Genomic DNA, 20,456 nt, shown 5'->3' on the forward strand with positions numbered 1-20,456 from the left:
AATGTTTTGAATATATATATATATATATATATATATATATAGTTCTTTCCACTAATTTCTCACTTCATCATTCACAAGCATTCTCCCCAGGCTTCCTCTCCGCTGCTTTGTGTCCATAATGTAGTTCGGTTTCTTTACCCCCATAGCATAGTATGGAGCACCTGATGCCAAAGTATGGCCAGCATTGGGGTCTCATTTGAGTCCATTATCCAACCACTTGTCAGTTTTACTGTACTTGCACTTAATTCTAGCTTTAGACCAGGACTGCATTGTGCTAGCTGCTCTACAGACACAGAACAAAGACAATCTCTGCCCCAAAGAGCCTGTCAAATAAGAGGCAGAGTTACAAAAGCGAAGTAGAGTTTAAAGGAATGGCAAAGGAGCACTTGCATTTTGAATAACAAGCGACAAAGATCGCGGGTCTCTCTGGATGTCTGTATTGCTTTACTCATCACTTCAGTGTGTTTGGTTCAACTGAGCTTTTACATATGGAGAATTTCATCTTGTTCTTGTTGCTTTTTAATTTTATTGGAAAATGGATCATTATAACTTGTGAGCAAGTCAACATTTACAATGGATGCACGGCCTATCTGAGCAAGTTGTTTACTACAAACTGAGCACATTCTAAAGTACTTGATCATGAAATCTTGTTATCCTCCTGCCTTCTGCTTATTAAATCTCTCAAGATTACCACACTGTCTCCTCTCTGATTTCCCAATTTAAGTACCTTTCAGTCTGACATCTTATCCTTCACTTCTCCCTATCAAGTACCCTTCTTAAATGTTAACAAGTTGGCTTTTCATGGCTATAGATTTAAACAGTACTTACAGATTACGTGGCTTGTTGCTCATGAACATCCTAATCCAAAGAATAGCAGCCCTCTGTATCCGCTTTTGTGTGCGATTGGGAAAGAATCCTTTCTACGTATCTCCAATATACGACTGGTCATTAATTTTTGTTGTCAGCTTTATATTTTATGCAACAGTCTAATGGATCATATTTTGTGAACTATTATCATCATCGTTTCCTTCAGAGCTTGCATCTGGTTCCCCAGGTAGTTTGTTAGCAAATAGCAAGTTGTTGCCTGCCTTTTGCTGGTGGGATAGCTGTGACACTGCAAGTTTCCCTAGTTTCCAAGGGAGACATTGCTGATACTGCAGTCTTTCAGTAAGCTCTTGTTATCTTTTTTTCTATAAATCTCCACACTTGTCCTGACCTTCAAGCCTGCATTAAGGGGTACTATTTATGTCTATCTGCATTACTGCTTCAAAAGGGGGTGGCTAACTGGCTCCTCTCAATTCATTGAAGACGCTTAGCACTGGTATAAAAATCTGTGAGGTGGGAAATCCCTGTTGCTTTTACGTTCTAGTCGAAAAGACCTTCATGTGAAATTGCTGCAGTAATTTAAATATTTTTATATCTTTAAGAGGAGGTGCTTAAAGGCATTGCCTTTAACTGTCTGTAAACCAAACAAGCCTTTCCATGTGTAGGACATTTAGGCCCCCGGCACACATTTATTTATTGGTGTGATGAGATCTGATTCTCTGATTCCCAACAATTTCAACTCCTGCCATGCCACATGTGAATGGTAGGAGGTGCAATTTTGGGATCAGATCCCAATCATGCCCTTTCTACTGGCCAGTGTAGGGCTCTCCTTGCACTGGCAAGTTGAAAGCTGCATGCCCACAGGCGTGTGTGCAGGGCTGTGGATGCCACCTTTGAACATACTGCATATGGGGAAACTGCCCCAGTAGGAGCTGTAGGGCAAGGCAGTCAGTGTGTTGGGTCATAGCGAGTCCCAGAGCTCCCCTGATCCACCATTTTAAAAGTGCCTTGATTCTCAGCCCCAACAAAGCTGCAGGATAAAGCAAGAAGTGCCATTGGGCACAGAGGCTGTAAGGTTTCTGGCTGGAGGAACTCCTTGGCTTCCTCCCACTGGGAACTCTGCACCTTGCAAACCTGCTCACCTGGCAGCCCATTTTCAGCATTGGGATGCGGGTTGTCCCGGTCCTGATTCTGATGCTGAGAATCAATCATGTTAAAGAATGCCACGTATTTGACTTACAGCACTATGCAAACTAGCCACAAAGGTGTTTCACATTTTTTGTGGAATATATTTGTCGTTGGTTTACCACTTTATGGTACCCTAAATTGGCTGAGTATATATCACCATTACTATTTATGGAATGATTAACGCATTCAGTGTTATCATAAATCTGATGCGTCCCTTGTCCTTAGTCAGTAGTGGGTGGCTATTCATAGCAAACGATATGAGGAATCACCAGTCAATTCTAGCTTTTAGAGAAACAGTCATTTTGGTATCCATTAAGGAGACTTCAGAGACTCAGCCTTAAGTTAAATAGATTTTTAAAATGGATTTTGGTGAAGAGATCTCAGTGTATTGGAGGAATTCAGGTTGCAAGAACTGATTGCTGCTCGTGCAACACAGATATGTCATTGTTGAAATAAATAGGAGCCCTGTACTATTCTCAGTATAACCGTTATAGAAATATTGGTCTCCGTTGACAAAGGCCTATGTTTTCAAGCAAATCTTATTGTCTACCAGTATTGATGCCAAGCTTTATAAACCCAGTGGATGCATTTGTGATAAACTTTTCCTGTTGACAGCAAGATGGAAGTCACCAAATGCCCTTTGATGAAAGGGACAGCCCTGTAGTTAAATGAAGACAAATGTTTAATTTTCAGTGTTTGTTACTAAGTTTTGAGTTTGCACATTCCCTAATATCCTCTTGGTGAAAGGCACTTTATCATAGTTTTTTAAACTCAGCAACTTTAGGAAGCTTTAGAAGTCTGTCATGTTGTCAGGCCGGATGATAATATTTTGCCAAAGGTACCTAACTACTGATAGTTAAACAGTCTAAATCCAACATAGCTATTCTGTCCCTTGATGGTTGCACCAAGAAATGGCTGACAAGGTAGGTGATGTTACAGGATAGCAAGAACTTTTTAAGTAAAGTTTCTTAAGCAGTAGCTTTTATAAGCTTTCTTTGCATCATTCCTTTTCATTTAATTTTCACTTAATTCAGTTTTAATTTTCAGTCTTGTTTCTTTACAAAGAATTTTTGAAAGTCCTATTCTTTTAAAATAGGAATTGAACAGCAGAGGAGAGTTTTGTTGCTTACAGTTTCAAGCCTCTTACCAAATAAGACTCTATTCAAAAGCTTTTATTTTTTGCTCAGTTCATGCTACAAAGGCATCCTTACTGCTTTCACTGTGTGCTTCTGGGCAGCATTTCTGCCTCATCAAGCTTTATCTAGCCCCTTACATTTGCATTCCAAACCTTGGGGAAAACCCTTTAGATTGAATGGTTCAGTTCTTCCTCTAGCTTGGCATAGAGTCTGTAATTTTTTAAAATTTATTTTTGGTGGGGGGGGCGGTGTATCTTGTTCCAGTTTTGTATTCCTTAAAAGTGGATAACTAATGTTTAGTCAGAGCAGAGGATGCCAGTTATCTTCCCCAGCTTAATCTAGTTCTGGTCCCTGGGCACAGATAGAAGTGACAATTTCTGCCTGATCTGGCCCTGGAAAACAATCTACAGCTGTGACCAAGCACAAGTGCATGGTTGCAGAACGTTTTAAAAGGGCCCAATCCCTCCACAGTCTGAACCCTCATTACATGAAGGTTCAGATGAAGGTTCACCTTCATTAACTTCTGTTTGCATGTGCCAGGAGCAGGGCTTGGCAGATGCAACCCAGCCCTGCTCCCAGCACTGTTTTCAGAATGAGAGGGGGGTGGGAGGGAGCAGAGGGAGCTCACTCTTGGGGCTGCCCAGCTGGCGCTGGAGTGGAAGCCCACCCCCACTCCCCGAGGCTTCCCTCCCCTGACTTCTCCCCCTTCCGTCCTAAAACAGAAGGGAGGTAGGGGGTGGGGGCTGCAGAGATGCAGCCTCTCTCCCTGGATGGGCTCCAAATTGAAGCTCGATCACCTACCCACCCACCCTTCTGACCCAACAGCTAATTTCTCTTGGGTTGGAAGGATCAGTCTAATTCATGGCACTTTCTGTAAAGCACCATGAGTTAGACTGGAGAGCTGCACTTCTGTCTGCGCTTTATGTTTAGTCAGGGCAAAGATTTGTGGTTGTTCTCCCTGGCTTAATCTAGTTCTGGTCCTTCTGGGAAAACAGGATTCACTTTGAAGAGTGGGTCAGGCAGCGACAGACACAGCAGGCGTGCAATAAGGGTATATACTCAGTGGAATTGCTTGCTTGAGTCAGTACCATAGGCAGGGTTTTTTATTCGTTCCTCAGAAATTAAATATACCATTGCAGCTTATATAAGGCCATCTCCTCAGAGATCTGCAGGGCCATATGTTTGCATTTTCAAGAGAGCTTCAATTTCATAGTCAAAATATAGTTTTCATCCTTTAAGAACAGTGCCCACTCTACCTTGTGAACCTCTGTCTTCTCTCCTTATCTAGCCCTGGTTGCCTCTCTTCACACAGTCTGATCACGGTGTCAGTCTCTCCTTGTATAACTGCCTTCTGGAACAGTCTATTTGTACATCTGCAGCATGGATTTATCATCTTACTTTTAATTGAATCTTTCTCCCTTGCCTTTACAGATCTCTTTATTTTTCTGTCCCTCTGTTTAACATGCTGCAGTGTTTTAGGATACAGCTTGTTTGTAAGGGATAATGCAAAATAAAACCGTGTAGCCCATCATGAAAAACATAATACTTGACAAGAAGTAGAACAATATCGTAACTGAATTGTCACCAGATGTGCTACTAGCTGATTTAATTTGAAAACTATACACACCTCCATGCTGCTCTTAAAGCATTTAATTGTGCCTGTCAGCCTCACTCTGGGAATTTGGTTGTGCCATAATAGTGTCAGGGCTGAGTCATAGCTGAAGAAATAATTATCTTCTCATACTTTTAAGATAATCGTGGGTGGAGGAGTGGTGAAATACAATCAAGCAAACCAGGGCCAAGAGCTTGGAAAGCAGCTAGGAACTTGGGGGACCCAAAGTGAGGCCGACTAAAAGTTTGACTTTCAGAAACTGATACACTTCCACTTTCTGAAAAGCAAGGAAGTATGTAAGAAAACCCAGGACTGAGGCACCTGGATTTTGTTTTGTTTTGTTTTCTTGGGTGAAGTCTACCTAATATCATGGTAGGGGGAGGAGGGGAAGAGCCGGGGAAGACTTTAAAAAGGAATCTCTGGTCCCTTTCATCCTCGTTGAGAGCGCAGGCCCACAATGCAATACTCACTGTACCACAAAAACATTAACACAGAGGCTGTCCTGGGGACTCTTGCTTATAAGTCTCGGCACTGCTGAGACATCCAAATACTGCTCATTACAGGGAATGGATGCGGAGATTTGGAGCCCTGTCAAAAGGAGAACATTTCAAAAGGGCAGCAGCTGTTAAGTTCCAATTGTTAGATGCAGACAAGTGGGAATGATACAAATGTAGCAAAACCATTTCAACTTTAACTCTGATTCATTCAGGGTTAAAGTTGGTGCTATTTTGCTAGGTTTGTATCACCCCTGTTACTAGTCTGCAAGTAGCAATTAGAACCTAACACAGTAGTGGGCAATTATTTGGGCCTGAGGACCATGTAGGGCAGGGGTGTCCAACCTTTTTGAATGTGGGGCCGGATCATGAACTTCTTATCACCCAGTGGGCTGGCAGGAGCGGGCGGTCACGCGGCCTGTCCAGTGTGGCCTCAGCCTGGGGGCGTAGGGGTCAAGGGGTGCCGCCTGACCCCGCTGTGTCCTCCCTGCCACCTGGGCAGCCTCGAGGATGCTCCCACACTTGCGCACCTTGGCTCAGCAGCCAGGGGGACATGTGGGAACTCTACAGGGGGGTGTGGGATGTGCAGGGACACCCCCTTGCTCCCTCTCCCCTGGGGCAGCCTGAGTCCAAGCGGCAGGGGTCCCTCCCTTCCAGGGGCCCGCAACTCGCCACCCCCAGCACGATGTCTGTGGGCACGGGGAGGCGGGAGCGGTGCCGGCTTCCCACCCTGACAGCCACAGCAGCAGTGGCAGCAGCATCTCCCACAGGCCCAGCTGCAGCATCCCTCTGTGCCGGCATCCGCGCCCCCTGCGCCTGCCTGCCTGCTGTACCGTGACCTGATCCAGCCCATGCGGCTGGCAGGGACCAGTGCAGGGCGGGGCTGGCGTGCAAATGAGGAAGCGAGGGGCAGGGCTAGGAACAGAAACCCTGCAATGTGGAAGAGGGGAGGAGCTGACATGCAAATGAGGAAGGGTGGGGTGGGGCGAGGAAGGGACACAGTGAAATGAGGGGGGAGTGAAGGAGCCGCACCGTGTCGGCAATGTCAAGCTGATGTGGTGTGTGTAGGAAGGAACCTTGTCCCTTCCTCAGCCCTTCAGCATCCGTTAGGAAGCTGCTGAGGGGCTGGGGGAGGGACAAGGGGTTCCCATTGCAGCACCGCGGGCCACAGAAAATGGCTTGGTGGTCCGGGTGGTGGCCTGCGTCCGCATGTTGGACAAGCCTGACATAGGGAGTTTTGGTTAGCTGTTGTAGGCTGGGTCAGCACTCCTCCCACCGCAGCAATTCACCAAAACTCCCTGTGGGGCTGTGGGTGGGTGGAGATCAGTGTTTAGGAGTGGGAAGGGTGGGAGAGGCTGGGATCACATGCCCCTGCCCTCTGGGATGGGGCATGTGCATGTGTGTGTCTGTGGATGGGGGCGCTGGCTGGGCACTAAGTCCCAGGAACCTGCTTTGGGTATGGGGAGTGGGGGAGAGGAGTGGAGGGTGGGGGCTGGCACATGCAGCAGTGTTCTTCTGGGCAGTGCTGTCCACACTGTCCCTGTGGTGTTCTGCAAGGGACTGAGCCCCACTTACTTGTGCCAGGGCAGCCTATGCTGCATTACTACTGATTCCTGTGGCCCAGCCGGGTGCTACTCCATGCCCTGCACCTTCAGTGGCAGTTCCTGCTCCTGATCTTGCCCCTGCAGCACCATGCTGTGCCATGCAGCTCCTGGGGAGCAGCTTCAGCCAGGACCCTCCCCCAGCATGCTGGGCTCTGCTTCTAGCTCTCAGGAAGGCTGCTGGACTTGGCACTAGGACAGGAGCTGCCTGGCTGAAGTTGTGCATCTGCCTGCCTGGAACAGCATGGTGTAGCACAGCAGGGGCAGGGACGGGGGCAGCTTCCGACAGGTTGTTCTTGCTGCAACAGCAGCTGGCCAGGTGCTGCTCTGTGCCTCCTGCCTTCAGCAGCAGCTCCTCCTCCTGCTGTGCCACTTCCAGTGGGTGCGTAGGGCTCCAGCTCTAGATCCCAGCTGTCTTCCCCTGGAAGGTGCCCAGGAGCTGAAGCTGGAGTCCCGTGTCCTGGGAAAGGAGCTGTCTGGCTGAAACTGCTCGCCCAGAGCAGTGTAGCATGGCAAGGGCAAGATTAGAAGCAGGAGCCACTGCTGGAGGTGGAAGGCTCAGACCAGCACCTGGCTGCAGCTTCATTGGGAACATCCCTGCCAGAAGCTCCACGTTGGCTAGGGCCTGGGCTGGCAGGAGCCTGGTTCAGCCTGCCCCAGCATAAGCGGGTAGGGCATGGCCCTATGTGGAGTGCTGTAGGGGCAGCTGCAGGCCAGATCCAGTCACCTGGTGAGCCAGATTTGCCCTGTGGGCCATGCTTTACCAGCCCCTGACCAAACAGCTGCCATCCTTTTGAAATATTGCCCTTTTGCACTACAAATGTATACGTCTATACCTAGAGGTATAGCTGTTTTTTAAAAGATTTGTCTTGCAATTCCAACTTCTGGTGTCCTTTTAAAAATCTACCTACTTTTGCATATGCATGATCTTTAGTTACATGAACAAATCCTAGTTGTCAAATATAAGATGACACTTTTCTCTAGTGTTTATAGATCCAAATGTTGGAACATTTTATGGCTTTATTTGTAAACTAAAACTGCTTTGAAATGGTCTGGATTACTGTCAGCTTCAGATTTTCTCTTTTATTAGTGTTTTACTGGTATGTACATTAATCATTGAATTCAAAATCCTGAAGTATTTAGCTGTATAACTCCAGTTGATTTCAGTAATGAGGTACTAAATTAACAACCTACTTCAGCTATAAACTGAGGGCATACATATATTTTACTGCTGTTTTGTATTTGCATTTTTTAGAAGCTTCTGGGTACTATGCACAGCATTAGATGCTCTACTTGGGCCATGGGCTGTAGCAATTATATGCACGCTGGTTGATTTCCCAAATACTTGATTGCTGAGATTGTATCTTCATGTATTGCACATAAGAAGGCGGGTCAATGTTCAGGTTGCATGTGCAGCTGTGACTTTGTCACTTTGTGGTCTGACTAAATCTCTAACTCTGTGACTTACTTTTCTCAACAATTCGGAATGAAATGTCCAGTGTCAGGAGACATGTTTAATGACTGGGACATATCATACATACGACATATCTTCCACAGATTTACTGGCCAGGTGAGTTGGTGGCTAGCACCAGGTACTTCAGAAGAAGGTGCAAGAAAATCGTTGATAGACAGTATGGCGTAACTAGCCTATAGGCAGAGACCAACCTAATTCGCAGGGGCTGCCCCTAGATTTCACAGGAGAATACAGGCCCAAGCAGCCTTTTTGCAGGTGGAGCAGAACAGGGCCCTCTGCACCTCTAGCTGAGGGGCCCTGGTGGCTCCGCCCCACACTGCTGATTGGCTGTAGGGTGCTTCCTGTCATGTGGCCCTGCCCCTAGCTTCTGATTAGCTGAGGATTGTCAATCATGCAGCCCCACCCCTCACCAGCTGGTTATGGGGCGGGGCCACATGACAGGCAGCCCTCACAGCGAGTGTGTGCATGGGGGGGTGGGGCGCAGCCATCTAGCTGACAGCCCTTCAAATGGGCAGCCCCCCCACCCCCCCTTGGGCAGGCTGCCACGGTGTGCTAGAGACTGCTGGTTCCCTCTGGGAGCCAGAGTTTCATCTTCGGTAGGGTTTTTTGCCGGGGGTGGGGAAGGTTCAAGAGATTTAATGGGCATTGTCCAAATTTCGTGGAAATTGTGAATTCAGTAGGTCCCTACCTATAGGGGATACTTTTCCCAAACACCCAGGGCTTTGTAGCTGGTTTATGGTCTGATGCACAGGTTTTATTATTGTTCTCTTGAATTTCTTAGTTATCTCTTGCATGTGTTTTCATATAAATGTCCATTTTTTAAAATCCTTTTTGGTTCAGTGAAATCTAGTGACAGTTTGGTCCACATCTTAGTATTGTTGTATGAAGTGTTACCATTCAACATGAGTTGGGAGGGATTTTACTTCAACATTTACAAGAATTTCTGCAGTATTTTTATGGACACTTTACTGTGGGCAATTCTATCCTTACAGAAAGTCAGCAAGGGTAACTTTATAACAAATGATTTCACACTGATAACAATGGTATTTTCACTTAATCATCTGTACATATTGCACACAGCTTTTAGTCCTGAAGAAAAATGTAAGATGTAGGTTATGAGGAATATAGAAAAGCAGGATTTATGTCTGCGCACTTGATCTGAATGGAACTACAAACTTTCTTGTTTGTTTTAGTTTATGCACCAGAAGTTGTAGGCAGTAGGTCTAACTGGAGTCTGTTATTGTATGTAGGTTATACTTTTGTATAGACATTATTTATACTAGAGTATAACATGTCTAGCAGGTAACACTTGGACATTTTTCTTGAAGGTACTCTGGTGAATGAGTGAGCTGCAACACTGCAGCAATTGGTTGTGTACTAGTATGGTCATAAGATGCCATGTCCCCTAAACAGAAGTGAGAGAGACTGCACAGACTAGGCAAAAATGGCTCAGTCTATATGATAAGGGGTAGAAACTGTTGCTGTGAGTTGGGCAAAACTAGGTCAATCTTCTATTGTTTTATGCTTTCCTGACCTGTTCTTTTCAGGTCATATCTGACCCCTGTGCGGGATGAGGAAGCTGAGTCTCTAAGGAAGGCACGATCCAGACAGGCCCGACAGACGCGCAGGTCTACACAGGTGAGGAATGATTTTCCTGCTGACCTTGCATTCAGGTTGCAGGCAAGAGAGCTCCCTTCCTTTTATGATATCTTGGTGCTGTGGTATCCTCACATATTTGCAAATTGTATCTGGGGAAAAGGGAGATGATTTGGTTAGTGGCTCCAAAAGACATGAAATTAGACCCATAGATGTAGGCTCTAAGAAGTCTTTAAACTCGAATAGCATTTTTCTTTGTTTGTTTGATTGTTTTCTGCCTTTCCTGAAAAAGGCTCGGGGCTCTGTTTCCCTTTGTTCACTGTTTACATCAAGAGATTGAGCATAGTTTAAGAAACATTCTCTTAGACTTGGGGTCCGCCTTGCCTGTAGACTCCTTATTTTGCTTCTAACCCAGTTTGTCCAACTAATTCTTCCCGTGGTCTTTCCTGGCCATTCTGTCTTGGTACTATTCTATCAAATGTGAATATGAAAGTGGAGGGAGGTAAAGGCTGGTGGAAGAGGTATGGGGAGGAGCTGAAGGGGACTTTAAACTGCAAGCCCAACATCTCTGGCCAAGCATGGGGTATCAGAGGCTCCCAGCCAGGGGTGCTAAAGAGTTTCCCCACTGGGGCTCTAAAACTTTGCACCTGGCTGGGCTGCTGGGCATGGTGGATGAGAGGCAATGGAAGTCAGAGCTGTAGGCACAGTGTTTAAAGTCCCTAGTGGAGGAAGCCCATCAGCATCCTCTGCTGGGACCCTCTGATTCCCCCTGCATCCAGCAGCCTGGCCAGAGCTGGGTTTCCACAATCCAGCAGGGTTTGTATGATCAGATGATTGTCTACCCTAACAACGCTGGTTGAGCCAGACCTAGGACTGTCCAATGTTGGAGCCAAGAATCACCTGACCGTCAGCTCCTCTACACTGTGACACCAGCCTTAAACTTCCCAGTGCAAAAAGAGCCTGGGATGATAGTACTGGCGCAGTTGAGCTCTAATCCCTGATCCCAAAATCATGCCATCTGGCGCACACATGTGGCATAGCAGGAGGCATGATTATTTGGATTTAGGATCAGATCCAATTATGCCATTAAATGAATGTGTGCCAAGGGCCTTAGTGACACGCATGTGATACACAAAGCTCACTTAATCTGCTGAAATATATAACATCTGAAATGAAGCATGACATTTGACAGCCAGCAGCACCACAAAGATCTTAACAGGAAACAAAAAAATAGATATATTTTAAACTTAGGGGGAATTGAGATGACAGGCTGAAGACTTGACTAGCTGGCTTTGGCTAGGACAAATATCGTTTCCCCCTCTTGCTACTTGAAGGGGTCAGCAACTCTCTAAAGACCATACATTTTTAAAAATACTGTATTTTACTCAGGGGGATCACAACAACTTAACTGTCAAAACATACTGCAAGTAGACATCCGGTAGACATGCACGCACATGAGTGCATGTATGCATGTGTATGTTACATTAATTCATTATTTTTGAATGATTCTGTCTAACAGGCAGTAAATTCAATATGTGCCTTGCTTGTTTAATTTGAAAAGAAAAAGAAGCAAAATAATGAAACAGTTTTAACTTAATTACTTTTGGTTAGTCTTATAATTGAGAAGTGTAAACTTATCACATTGTGATGGGTTTGCACCATCCTAATGGGCAATCAAAACTCCAAAATAATGCGCATGTACAGTTAGCACAAGTGCTAGTACTTGCCCTATAAGTCCCCACATTAAGAGCCTTTAACCTGGGTGTTACCAGGTTCAAACTGTCCAGATATGTACATGCAATTTCTCAGTTATTGGGAAAATGTAATAGACAAATGGAATTGCAGATGTTTTTCTGTGCTGAAATCAGACTCAGCAGTTTCACGGAGTAGGCTGAATCAATTTTATTTCCTTGAGTACAATCCAGGAGTCTATCTAGTGCTCCGGATGCCCATCTCATAAATTAATAATCTCAGCATGCACATAACCCAAGGACTGTTTCTACATGATATTTATCCACTTCACCCATATTCTCTTCAATCTTAATAAAGAGAGAAAAGATGAGCTTTGCAGCATGTCTGCAAGGCTAACAAACCTGACTGTTAAAGACCAACTCAGGCATTTAGCTTTGTGTTCCAGCCTGCAGTCAGGCAGCTGTGCCACCTTCCACAATACAATGAACTTCATTTCCATTGTGCATACAGGTTAAAAACTAAACATGAAACATTTGTTCCCATGTCCAAAAGTGACCCTTAGAAATGAGGAGAGGAAGAGGCTTTCCAGCAATCCATCTGTGTTCAAGGTTTCCTTTTAAGTAGATAGCTCTTTAATGCCCATCTTGAGAAGTCTATAAATTAAGTAGGGGCTTCAGTCTGTCTGACAAACATGTGAATTATAACCAGAGTTTCACCATAGTGGTTTAGCACTTTGTATTTAGAGGGATGTTGTCTACCTGTCTGAATTTAGTAACTTCCTACAGTGAAGCCTGTAGTAGATGACTGAAATTGTCAATTCAACTGGCATATATCAAACAAACGCTAGTGAAAGTATGTTAAGTTTAATAGAGCAAAATATCAAATTAGCAATAAACTGGAGACTGAATAGAGGAAAAACATATCTGGATGGTGCTATAGTAGACACATGATTGGCATGTCTGGTGAGCTCTCATAAGTATTCCTGGTAATTGACTAATTCCAAAATACCATCTCCAGATGTATACAATTTACGGTTGTAAGTCTGGCTTCTGGTAGTATAACCAGCTCATTGGTTTCATTGTTGTGGATCTCAATTTTGGGTCATCTTGAGTTGCTAAGTATACATATTGATTGAGATTATTATTTTTTTTTAAGATGGATTTATTCTAATCTGTTGATCTAGATGAAAGTAGGACCTAGAGATATCAGCACCTGTTGTGCTGAACACTATAAACATGGTACCTGCCCCAAAGAATTTGCAGTTAATTAAAGAAGGAATGCACCTCTCGTCTTTAGAAAACACTTAGTTATAAATGTTCATTTGATGATGTTGTTTTACTCCTTCCCCAGGGTGTGACGCTCACAGATCTTCAGGAGGCAGAAAGAACTTTCAGCCGATCTCGAGCAGAGCGGCAAGCTCAAGAACAGCAGAGTGAGAAATCTGAAAGCACTGAAACAACTGAGAACGGAAGTGAGAGACAAGTGGAGGCCCGGCCCCGGTGGAGCAAAAACCTAGATGAGGAGGTGGTCTTTCTATGCTTCCTAGCTGACTCTTTTAATAGGTTGGACCAGCTGAAAGCAAGTGAATTCTGTTGATTGACTAAGAGTAGTCTCTGGGAGACAGAATTGGCTATTATCTGATTAATCTAGATACTTAGGTGCTTGAAAGTTATATGATACATAGTTGGTTTGTTTGTTTTTTGTATTGTAAATTACTTACTGCCTTGTTTTCATTTAAAATTTCATTTTTTATCTCATAAAATAAAAAAATTGTGAGAACTGCAAGATTGTTGAATGCAGATTTTAGTAGAAGGAGAATGATGCCACAACTCCATTCTCTCTCTAAGGATCTAGTTGAGGCTGAGCCTTGATGCTTCTCCATAGATGTTCTGAGTAACTGGTGAAGAGCAGACACAGATGAAGGAAGGACTCCTCAAAGGAATGTTATCTTCCACAGATATTATGTTTGGGTGAACTCTAACCCAGGCCAACTTTCTCTTCTTCTAGACAATGCTTATTTGCAAATGAGCAACCATCCAAAGTTAGCTCAGTGGTAATAGGAAGTCGTGTAAGGAAGGAAGTCACAGTATTCCTCGTTATTGAATTCTGATGGGAAAGGTTGAATTGAAAATACCAAGACTTCAGTATGCCATGTTTAATATTATTACTGGTCTGTGCCCTTGTTTTACATTGCCAAATGATTGTTAATACAGCTATCACAAGAAGCGTGAAGTCAGCAGCTTCTTTAATATATATTATGCATATAGCAAGCCACCTGAATTTAAACAAAATTGATATTGAACATTTTGATTGGTTCGAGCAGAACATGAAATATGCACACTTCCTTTTGGCAGACCTATACCCAATCCCAGGACAATGCCTGGGGTAATGTTGTTTTAAATTTCTCCAGAAGTAACTTTCCAACCCTGACATAAATTCATGCTATTCTAGTGGATCTTAACATGTAGTGGTCCTGGCTCCTTCATCCTTTTTTGACTGAACAACTTCCTTTCACTGTGCATCTTTCTAGTCTCTTTTACACTGATGGTATTGACTTGCAAGCTGGCTCTTGAAGATGCCTGTACAAAGGAATGAACAAACAATCCCTCTCTTCCCAAGCCTCTTCTCTTGTTTGTGTCCACCCTCAGGTGTAAACAGCGTTAAATCCATTTCCTAATCTATCCTCTCTGGCAGGTTATGGTTTAAAATATGCAGCAGCAATGAAGAAAACTAAATTTCAGATAGCTTTGTTGCCCATTTAGAAGATATAGACTTTAACTGGCTTGTTTCCTTTCTGCTAATCTTTTTATTTATGGCTGTTTGTTTGCAGCCTGTCTATCGACGATTAAGGTGTCCTATACAACCAGACAAACCCCCAGCACCAGTATCTCCATCTACAGCTGCCCCTCTTCTTTATACAACTTCTTACCTGGCTCGGACACACAAACCTCTAGGCTCTGACTCTGAGAACCCAGCAGACTTCCAAAACACAGCCATGGAGATGGAAAAAAATGGTATGTACCTTTCAGAACGAAGACAACTCAGATGTTGTAGACCAGGGTCAAGAGGCTCAGTGTATATCTAGAAGGCACTGGGTTTTCAATTGTGCACTGTTCCAGCTAGGCCTGGGGCGGGGGTGTACAGGGGACCTGTGAACTAATCAAGCTAATGTATATGTAGATGTAATGCCTAACACAGGATGTCTAGGTCACTTACAGAGCAATCCAGTTCTGACATGTAAAGATGGAGATTAGCAGAGAGGTGGCTAAAGCAGTGGTAGAATTTCAAGTAATGTAACCCCTTTTAGCCAATGTCCTCGCATGGTGTTGAGGGAGCTATGCTGCTGGAGGTGCGGTCTTTAGGATCTATCCAATGAAAGGAATATAAAGTTATCAGGTGTCTTTTAGGTAACTGCAGCTAATTTGAAAATGTCACTAGGACTTTGATTAAAAACAGAATTGTGAATCATCTCAAACCAAGGCAGTCTCTTTGCTTATCTAGAGTGTGAAGATCAAGATTTAGATGATAGATCTCCAAACAAGCAGTCAATTCGAGACAGGCGGCGGCCAAAGGAGAGGCGAAGAGGCACTGGCATCATTTTCTGGACAAAAGATGTGAGTGAGAGCTCCCTGGGGATGGGGGAAAAGGGCAAACTGGGTCTTCAGTATTCAAAGTTGAATATCTTTCTGATTTTTAAAGTCAAAATCCATTTGGGTCTCAGTTCCATTCTGTTAGATTAGTACATTGAATTGAAGGTCCCAGGATAAAAGCACCTTTTTTACTTTATGCCAAGGGTGAAATGTGTTGAGTATGTTGAAGGTAACTTTTATTTTTAAGCTTTCCGCTTGCACAGGGAGTAGATTTTCATCACTGATTCTTAGGATATGTCTTCATTGCCTCCTGAGTGAAGCTGGGCACCACAAGAATAAACCACACCCGCTCTGCTCCTGCTTGAGTTGGCAAATTTGTGGAGTAGACAGCATGGCCGGGGCCTGAGCATGCGTCTTGGCACCATACTGCGCTCTCTGAATGAAGAGAGCCTGAACACAGAGAGAGGGCATATATTCAGTGCCATGCCAAATTGCCCATTCTGTAAAATTGCTAGCCCAGGCATGCACAGTGCATAAGACTAATTTCTTGGTAGTGTGCCTAATTTTATTTAGGATGTGATGAGCGTCACATAAGACGAGAGCTAATGTCCAGCATGCTGCAGTACTGGCCTAGCAGTGAGAGAGGTTCCTTTACTATGGTAATACGATTTGTAGAATTTTAGATCTCAAACCAATATTCTTCATGCTAAAGTCTGCAGAGCCATTATAATATTTACTTAAGCCTGCTTGCATTGTGGGGACAGAAACAGACCTTGCAATTGGGAAATGCTGTCCTTGGGAAGTACCTTCCCAGCAGTTGGCAGTTCTCCAAGTCTTCCCTTCTCCCAAGTTTTCTTTCATGAAAGAAAGCAGGCAGGGACTCCAGATCTTATTTCAGGTCACTTGCTGTATATGATATGCCAGAGGTTACCCCAGCCAAGTAGAAGATGGCCTCAAGGACTCGGGCATCTACACCAGCATCTGTGCCTCATGCTGCAGAATTGAGCTGTCTCCTCTTCCTCCAGCTTCCTGCAGGCTGTAACTGCAGCAAGTGCTGTGCACAGCATAGGCACTTCTAATATCAGAATGAAGTAAGCATCCTTTGGGTCCAGTTCCTTGCCCTCGCTGCCGTCTCTGATAGTCCCCTTATGAATTCCTACTCATGTTCAGGAGTGAGCTCTGTAGAGAAAGCACAGTTCAGCTGAATCCCTTGTAAGAGAGAAGCTCCCCATAATCACTGTCCTTTTAGAGATTGAGAAAGGGCTCATGCTGGGGAGAGGAAATAGAGTTTCTTTGAGGGCAGGGAGGTCACTAGCCACCAGGAAAAATGTCAGACTTCTGAGCCGCACTCATTTACGCTGTAAAGCAGAATTATGGGGATAAAACACCCAAAGGAGGAATACGTGAATAAATTAAGTGCCTGAATTTCCTGCTCGTCGCCCTTGTGTACAATGCAACAAATCAGTGAAGACGAGCAGTGACAGATACCCATAGGCCTGGCTAAACTATTCACACAAAGGGAATTGTTTGAAGTTAAACTTCAGCAGTTCAACTAGAAATCAAATGATCAAGTAGTTCTGTATTAAATTTTCTGGAAAGGTTTTGTGAACTTATGGGTAAGTCTGCAGTTACACTTGACCAGTTAGATTTCCTTGTACACTGTGGCATAGTGCAACACTGATAGAGATTTCCTGGTTTCCTCATCCTTCCCCATCTGACCTGTTCTACCTTCAGATCACTGGTTGGGAATGAGGGAAAAATGGAAATGGTTGAAAAGCATATCAACTTGCAGCAGAAAATGGGATCGATAATCTGGATATTAGGACAGGGTGGGCCAAGGCAGCAACTGGAAAATTTCCAAGTTTTTTATGGTCACAACAGTCAACCCCTCTGTTCTTCCCAGTTATGGAAAACCTATTGGTCCTATTTCTCTGTGCACTACAGAGTTGTCATAAGTCTGAGGTTTGTGATGAGCTGCTCTACATCTAGAAACAGTGAACAGCACCTTCTACTCTCTTTCTGTGTGGACTTGGGATGTCAATGAGGAAAGACATCTCATAACGTGAGCCAGGTCTCTATAGTATGTATCATCTTGTCTTTATATTGTATGCAGTAACAGTGAAAAAGATGAGAATGATTATCCATTTTGGCTTATGAATACATTATTCATAGGTTTGACCAACCTATCATTGATTCTTCAGATGTCTTGGTCTCTGAGGTCTGCTATTGAAAGACCAGTCTTCCATTTGTGACAGGACAGGTTTAAAATGAAAACTTGAATGACTAGATTACTGTTGTGGGAGGCAGTGATTTCTTATGGTGATATCTGTTATTGGGCTAACTCATGTGCACCTTCTACCACCTCCACCCTTTAAAAAAAAAAAATAAAAAAATCAACAAATAGAACTTGTTCTATTGCCAGCTGAAGAACCAATAGTTCAGGGGTGGGCAAAATGCGGCCTGGGGGGCCCCTAAAAAATTTAGAAAAGTAATATTTATCTGCCCTGCCTGTCATGCGGTCCTTGATGGCTTGCCAAAACTCAGTAAGCGCCCCTCTGCCCAAAATAATTGCCTGCCCCTGCCATAGTTTGACTGTCATTGTAAATCAGTGAAGCAGTTGTACATTCCTTCAGGAGGGTGGCATTGTGTCCAAAAATGGTTCGAGTTTCCAGTGCCATCTAAGTGGGATCAATACACTTTTACAAATCCCAACACTTAAATGTTTTCTTAGGGTATCAGGAAAGCTTTTGAGCAGAATAGCACTTCTCTAAGCAGTAGTTTTATCTCCTGTACTGAGATCTGATGGATAGCTTTTTGCTTGCCAAATTCTGCCTACTGGTCATTTAGGGCACCTATACACAAGCAGCAAGGCTGCTCCAACGTGCTATAATTATGGTGCCTCAGAGCAGCCTCGATTAATTGAGTTAAGTTTGCAGGAGCATGGTAATTACTGCATTCCAGCAGACTCCAGCTCCACTGAAAAATGGCAGTGGGGGCATTTTAACTAAAGCTTTCTTCAAGTAATAAGCTTGTTTGAACTTTAGTTAAATGTTCAAACTTTCAACCCCTGCCGCCATTTTTCAGTGTGAGGACACCGATGCACGAGATGCTCCAGGCACTTGAATTAGAGTGGCTCTCAGAGCACATGTATAAACACCCTTAGTCTTGGGCAGTGCAACTTCTTTGCCTTGGCAGAATTTTCTGTGGCTTAGTGCCCCAGAGAAGAGGATGAGTTTTATATAACCTACCTCATTTCTGGATGTCCACATGAAAAGGATGAATTTTGCTCTCTTGGATGCACTGCTTTGAAAATCCTATTATAAACTCTTCAGCCTTTAGCCATTTTTTATCCATACTTAGCTGCAAATTTCCTTTGGAGTGATAACGTCCACAGATTTGGAAATAAATGGATCATTCTAAACAGAAATAAAAAAATGTTTGATTTGGGTTTGTCTATGGTAAAAATTTACCATCCTCTGCATTAGGAGATATTTTTTTCCTTCGATGTGTATTTTACACATGTAATTTAGGGAAGTAGCTTTGAGTTATTATCCAGGCTGTGAAAGTTATATCAACTAGAGGGAACTTCATGAGGCAGTGTATTCCCCTGTGTTGGTGACTGACAGGTCTGGTTCACACTGCTTGCAGCTTGGGGACGGAAGTACCGTTGTAGGAGATCTGTGGAACTTATTACTTGAAGAAAGATATTCTTCTGGTAATAAGCAAGGATACATTTTTCATATTCATGTATGGTGAAAACTGGCATGCTGTCAGATGTTAGGCTCCTGTGCCTCTATAGACTCTTTTTTCCAAGAAGACTGCTGCAGTGTAATTCTTAATTACTTTTGGGAATACACAATTCAGATCTTTTTTTTCCAGGTGGCTGTTCAAATGACTGCTCTAAGCAAAGTTTGCAAAGCAGTAGGCATCATTTGTAGATGTTTGTAATATTAAAACTTTTTGGCTTATTATAGCTGAAATAACGCTTAAACATCTTCACTTTAATTCCACAATGCAGAAATTACATATCAAATCTGTAAAGATAAATGTTTGGCCATTCAAGTGCTTTGTTAAACAAATCTTTAGATGTCCTCATGTTAATGATTCTTTTTGAAGTTTATGCTTAAACTTCAAACTCAAATAATGAGTGCTTAAAATGAGTTTAAGCACTCCATTTTAGAGTTGTTGTACTTTCCTCTGTCTCCTAGTTTGAGAATCTGCCACTGAATAGTGAAACAATTAAAATAGCCCTGTAAAGGCTTCCTCAAATATTTTCCACAATTGCTTAGAAATTAAGTGTAGAAAACTCCTGTCTTTGAAAAACCCTAATCCATTTAAAGATCAGGCCACTGATTCTCAATCAGGGGACCATAGCTATCATTTTTCAAGGGGTACTTCCAGTCTGAGTGGTATCTCATGTACAAAAAGGTTGAGAACCACTCTATTAGGATATATAAATCTTGCTGCTATACAGATTTAGATGATTTCAAGGCTAAATGGTTTCACTTTGGGAGGCAAGAGTTTGTGTGGGTGCTATTCCAACCATGCAGTTGGTCCAGTAAAAGATAAATTCATACAAGCTTTCAGGCATCACAGTAGCCTTCCTTGGGTTTCCTGAGGAGGAAAAGGGTACTGTGATGCCTGAAAGCTTGTCTGAATTAATCCCAGCCATGCAGTTGGTCCAGTAAAAGACCCACAAAAACTCTTGCCTCTCTCATTTCCTGACTATCACAGCTATAACATCACTTCACTTCCTTTTGTTTGTTCTTTTTAGGATGATGAGGTTGATGGTAATGAGGAAAAAAAAGAGACTCGGGTAAGTGTACATTTCAGAATATATGTTGGCATGAGTGACTTCCTTGATGTTGTCCTAGATTTTGATGTCAGCAGGTCTCCTCTGAATGAACTACTTCTTGTTAGTAGAAGTGTCTCGGAATACCATGCTGGAATGAACATGTGTTTTGGAAACAGGTCTAGGATCAAACTGCTTTCTGATCTTTCTTCTGACAGATGTAGAGCGCATAACATCTTGAATATGCTGTTCTGTAAGGCCTGAAGTGCTGTGGTAGCAGAGAATGGCATATAAAGGCTTTACTGGGGGTATAATACACAATATCAAAAAGTTGGCTGCAGTATCTGGAGTATGGCTGTCAAAAGTAAACAGAAACCTCTGAGTTCACCTGTTGCTCACTGGTAAATGGGATTTTTTTTTCATGTGGTTAGAAATACAAACTGTTGCCATCTAAAG

At 43.5% G+C, this 20,456-nt stretch overlaps 1 protein-coding gene across 3 annotated transcripts in view; it reads left to right on the top strand.

Annotated features, from left to right (window-relative positions):
* The window catches only part of PPP1R12B (protein phosphatase 1 regulatory subunit 12B), a 184,517-nt gene that overhangs the window by 79,938 nt on the left and 84,123 nt on the right, over window positions 1-20,456 (top strand). For 2 of the 3 annotated variants that reach the window (XM_019513819.1, XM_019513817.1), the window contains 5 exons: window positions 9,878-9,968; window positions 12,969-13,142; window positions 14,449-14,632; window positions 15,120-15,232; window positions 19,983-20,024. In XM_019513819.1, coding sequence (XP_019369364.1) covers window positions 9,878-9,968; window positions 12,969-13,142; window positions 14,449-14,632; window positions 15,120-15,232; window positions 19,983-20,024 — 604 coding nt within the window. Of the gene's footprint in view, window positions 1-7,747; window positions 8,427-9,877; window positions 9,969-12,968; window positions 13,143-14,448; window positions 14,633-15,119; window positions 15,233-19,982; window positions 20,025-20,456 lie in introns of those variants that run through there. The other variant, XM_019513816.1, reaches the window with a different exon arrangement.

This window comes from Gavialis gangeticus, unplaced genomic scaffold (genome assembly GCF_001723915.1).
Source record: "Gavialis gangeticus isolate Ggan-Ray unplaced genomic scaffold, GavGan_comp1, whole genome shotgun sequence".
Classification (NCBI taxonomy): domain Eukaryota; kingdom Metazoa; phylum Chordata; order Crocodylia; family Gavialidae; genus Gavialis; species Gavialis gangeticus.